General features: G+C 46.3%; 1 protein-coding gene across 2 annotated transcripts in view; it reads left to right on the top strand.

The window, feature by feature from the left end:
* The first annotated feature begins 1,661 nt into the window (after nt 1-1,661).
* Fbf1 (Fas binding factor 1) overlaps nt 1,662-4,994 on the top strand; it is a 28,514-nt gene continuing 25,181 nt past the window's right edge. The window contains exons 1-3 of one of the 2 annotated variants that reach the window (XM_023714138.1): nt 1,662-1,692; nt 2,310-2,864; nt 3,753-3,780. In XM_023714138.1, the coding sequence (XP_023569906.1) occupies nt 2,862-2,864; nt 3,753-3,780 (31 nt within the window). In that variant the 5' untranslated portion in view covers nt 1,662-1,692; nt 2,310-2,861. Of the gene's footprint in view, nt 1,693-2,298; nt 2,865-3,752; nt 3,781-4,994 lie in introns of those variants that run through there. The other variant, XM_023714139.1, reaches the window with a different exon arrangement.

The raw sequence follows: 4,994 nt of genomic DNA, 5'->3' as shown, positions 1-4,994 counted from the left end.
AAGGCATTCGAGGAACCAAAAAAAAAACAAAAAACCCCTATTAAAAATATTGATAATGGGTTTTATTTTTAGTTGTCCACACTTTCGTGGATTATTTAGTACCTCTTCCTATGGCCCACAATGGTATACACAGAAATATATAAGAAAACTTGTTTTCAGAGTTACAAATGGTTTATTCATGGTTGGAAATCTGCAAACTTCTAGATTCTAAAGTGCTGTGGTGTGGTTTGGCCTTAAATATTAAGAAAATAAGGAAAATTGGGAATTGTTTTAAGAGTTGTGAATCAAAATAGTTTTGCTGTACTTCTGTCAAATTCTTCATAGATGATTTCCAGGTAGCTAGTGTGATACTACTAATTTGTAAACATTTAATTTCCAGGGCTGGGGAGATGGCTCAGAATAAGCGCTTGCCCGGCAAGTACAAGGGCCTGAGTTCAATCCCTGATTCCACACACACACAAAAATAACCCAACAAGATATGTCATTTAGGGGCCGGGGTAAGCTGTATTCTTCGGAGTAATTACTTTGTAGCTAAATGTGGCTTCTACCTGACCAGATCCATTCAGCATGTATCACCCATCTCTAGTTTGACTCTCCTGGAGATGGCACTGGGAGTGGGAACAGGACACAGGGCCAGAGCTTGTGAATCTAGTCGAATGAGAACAGGCAGTCAGCAGCACTGGTCGGAGTGAGGCTGAGTCAAACTATGAAATGTATTTTCCTTTGTGAAACTGAATACTGTCTTAGTTACTCTTTACTCGGTGCTGGGACAAATACCAGACACTCTAAATGAAGGAAGAAAGGGTTATTTAGCTCACAGTCACTGGAGGGTTCAGTCCATATTCTGCGGGCTCCAAGGCAAAGGACAGCAGTTCATGCGACTGAAAATGAGAGCAGAGGAAGAGCAGCAGCTGCGGGGTCCTTCAAGCCTCTGTCTTCCTTCTCCGCTGACTGCGAAGACCGGCGCTCCACAGTGAAGCTCGGAGCGCCTCCAAAGTGGCCTGGCTGCGAAGGTCAAACTCCTCTGAAGACGGACTTGTCCTGCAAATGGGCAGGGCGCAGGAAGTTGGGCAGGGGGCAGGAAGCCTTTCTCAATTCCTGGGCCCTGCCCACCTGCAGGACCTGGCCCCCAAGCTAAGAACTGCCTGCGCTGAGTCAGCAAAGTTAGTTGACACAATGTATCAACTAACACAAATACCTTCAACAAATCAGTAAGTACACGCGTTAAAAAGTGCGATGTGTTGCTCTGGGCTGATGGCTGGGTGTCATTACAGTTGAGCAGCTTTGATCATTGAATAGGAAAGTCGCAGTTACTTTCCTCAGTCTCCAACTCTCCATTATTAACACATTTCTCAGGTCTCGACCCGCGCCACGAATTGCCTCAGAAGAGCGCAGAAACAACTCCACGCTCCCACCCCACTCTCTGCAAGTTGCGTTACCCAGAGAAGGTTGAGGTACCTCTTAGCAACAGGCTTACCTCTGCCGAGACCCCGCCCAATGAGCGACTGTCCCCCCCCCCGGGATGCATGCCGGGAAATGTGGCTTTCCCTCCGGCTTCTAACGGGTTCAGCGTGTCCTGGACTACACTGCCCAGGATACACCGCGCCACCTTCTCCAGAGGGGGAGGCAGCAGCAGTGAAGTGGCCTTTGGGGGCGCTGGAGTGGGGAGGAACCCAGCCCAGGGCCCAGCAGGTATTTGCGGTTTGGGTGGAACAGGGCTGGAGTACCGCGCCTCCCCCGGGGAAGGCGCGTTAGGGGCATTGGAGGGCCTGGAGGACTGCAGCCTGCGCTGCGGGCCAGACAGCTTGATGCGCGGGGTGTGATACTTTGAGGGACGCAGTCTCTGAGCCGACCAGGGATTATGGGAAGGAGTGTGGGTTGGGGCGGGCTCGGGAGTTCAAAAAAGACCGGCATATCGAGTAGATGAGCTGATGCGGTCCTACGGGCTTTACTAACCGCTGCTAGAAAATTGCCCCCGTGGGAGAAGTTGAAAAATAGGAGGTCAGAGATTCCTCGGTGTATAGTGGGCCAAACCTATTTGAGGGCTGCGGAGATGGCTCAGTGGAATAAGCGCTTCCATAGCAAGCTCTAGGGCCTGAGTTCAATCTCCAGTTCGCCAAAGGAAAACAAACAAACAAACAAACCTTGTGGAATTGGGAATACTGTTCTAAGTGGAATTTTGGTAACATTTGACACAACTGCTTATATTTTCCTACTTCTGGTTTTCTGTGGGGTTTTTTTGGGAGGGGTGTTGTTGCTGTTGTTCGTTTTCTGTAATGGAATCTAACTTAGGTCCTTGTCCTTGCCAGGCAGGCATCAGTGCCCCTGAGCTAGATCCCCAGCCTGTTCCAAGTAGGGTGAGCCTGGTTTATGACTATTGTGAAGGGACATTTTTCTCGTAGTGGAAATTGTGTCAAGGGGTAAGCAGAGGCCACGCCCACTCCCCCGTGCTGAGTGCTGCCCAGAAGCAGTCAGGAGTGCTGCCTGGGAAAGGTTTTGGCCACGTATCAGGTACCCACTATCTTCCCATGTTCTTTTTCGCGGGAGGAAATGCCCAAGCACTGTATTGTAAGTACTGGAGAAGCCTGAGAAAGTCCATTAAATTATCTAGCGCCTTTGCTTCTCACAAGCTCTCCCCTACGGCAACAGATGTTGACGTCTTCAAAGGGTAAAGTGGGAGAAATCTTGAGAACCCTGGGAGCCAGGCACCGTTACCCTGCGCCTTCGTCTTCTTCCTTGTTGCCTCCGTCTCTCAGTTCTTTCTGTTCTCTTCAGTAGGGACAGTGAGCCTGCTGCAGTCACATTTCGTGTGATCTGGACAGTGCTGTGAAGGAGACGCGTGCGGCACCCAGAGCCCTGAGATGGTAGGCAGCGCGCAGAGGGGCATTGTGGGAATGCGCACACCATCCCTCACACGGTTCCTGGGCCGCAGAGCTCTCGCCTGCCTGAGTGCTGTGGGGTCTGGTTGAGCAGGACCAAGGTGTGGTCCTTACAGGAGCATGATGGGAAATAGCTCTGGCAGCAAACTTAAGCCCCGATGTCCAGCTGGGAGTGTTTCTAAACAGCCGTCCTGAGGATTGAGGACTCGCATGCGTGGAATAGTTGAAAACATTTCTAGTCAGCTTGTATCCTAGCTGCGAAGGTGTGCATGTGACATGGGAAAACTGGGGAAGAGAGACTTATATGTACGTCCATGTGCCACGCGGGTCAGTGAGGGCTGTTTCCACGCTCTGAATAACTCCGATTAGAAACTAGGAAAGCATAAAGGACTTCTGTCTCTCCATGTGATTGGTGCTTCTCCCTTTGGTGGCCCAGCAGGAGACAACACAGCTCATGCTCCATTTCCCATTTCTTCCTTTTTTTATTATTTTAATTTTTAAATAGATTGCACATTGAAAATAAATTATTTACAAACATAAATGAATATAACAATACAAATTGTCCAAAATAAAAATGAAGAAAGAATTTACAGATCAGTCATAATAGTTCACTGCGTCAAAACCAAGAAAAACTTTTATTCATATAATTAGAATTCTCAAAATAGAAAGGAGTAGGCAATAAATATTTAAAGATTTAAAATTTCTGAATTTAGTTCAACTTATAATACCTCAACCATTTCCCATTTCAACAGGAATTCGGTGGAACCAGGGATTGAACTCAGGCCCTTGCGCTTGCCAGGGAAGCGCTTATCCTACTGAGCCATCTCCCCAGCCCCCTGATTTTGTTAATGTCATTTGTTTTTCCCATTTTAGGCACCAAAAGCTAAGAAAGCCTTGAAAGGTGAGTGGAAAAATGGCACATTACCCTTACACCAAATACATATCTTCCTCCCCTTCGATTCCAAAATAATGTAGCTCTATCTGTGTTTGTGTTTCTGGGCAGGAGTCGGGGTGTCGCCTTCTGGCAGAGTACTTGGCTCTGAGAACTAGATTCTTCTCCCAGTATCTCTTCAAAACAAAAAACCCCCGGTTCCACCAAAAAAAAAAAAAAAACCTCTCTTGTTGAGAGTCCTGCTATTTCTCTCATAAATCTTTAGGGAACCTTGGTTGTCTGAGGGGGCTTTTTATAAGCTACCTTTTGATACTCAGAAAAATTCAAAAATAAGTAAAAAATGGAGTTCTAGAGCAGTCCTTTCCATTGGGTTCTAGATCCTGAAGTACACGATTGTGGCTGAGCCTGGTAAAGCCTCCTCAGTAGATGAGGGAACCATCCATATGCACATTTAGCTTCCCCTAAGGTGGCTAGTGACAGGTCTATAGAACCTAGAAATTTTTTTTTCTTTTCAGGGATTGAACTCAGGCCCTTGCACTTGCTGGGCAAGTAGTTATTCCACTGACTCATCTCCCTGGCCCCAAGCCTAGAAATCTGGATCACTTTCATTGTTACTGTTTTGAGATGGGGTATCACTATGTAGGTCAGGCTGGCCTGGAACTCACAATGTAGCCCAGGCTGGCCTTGAACTTGCAGTGATCCTCCTGCCTCAGCCTCATAAGTGCTGGGACTATAGATGTGTGCCAACACACCTGGCTTGGACAACTGTATGTTTGTTTGTTTGTTTTTGGTGGAAGCAGAGATTGAACTCAGGCCCTTGCTCTTTTTTCCAGGCAAGTGCTTATTCTATTGAGCAATCTCCCCGGCCCTTTTTTTGTTTTTTAATTTTAGAATTACACTAGGTTCTTTCAGAATGTGGAAAACTGGTTGCTGGCTAATGTGTTGTTGGAGAGGCAGATAGAAAGGAGTTTCCACTGAAAATCTTTGCTATCATCTGATGGGAACTTTGCTTTGCATTTCTTTTTTTTTCCATAATTTTATTGAGAAATAAATAACAATGAGATGGTTTCAAATCAGATTGGTAAGACAGTTTCAATAATTAACATATTGCATACTGTCCTCCTAGTGGGTATTTGCTGTACAAGATGCAGACATGATATCCTATTTACAAACACTATTATGACAAATCCCTCTATTCATTAAGAGAATGTAACTATATATCT

The sequence above is a fragment of the Octodon degus genome, unplaced genomic scaffold (assembly GCF_000260255.1).
Source record: "Octodon degus isolate 3935 unplaced genomic scaffold, OctDeg1.0 scaffold00033, whole genome shotgun sequence".
Classification (NCBI taxonomy): Eukaryota; Metazoa; Chordata; class Mammalia; order Rodentia; family Octodontidae; genus Octodon; species Octodon degus.
The sequence above is the reverse complement of the archived record's forward strand: the minus strand, read 5'-3'. Positions and strand labels throughout refer to the sequence as shown.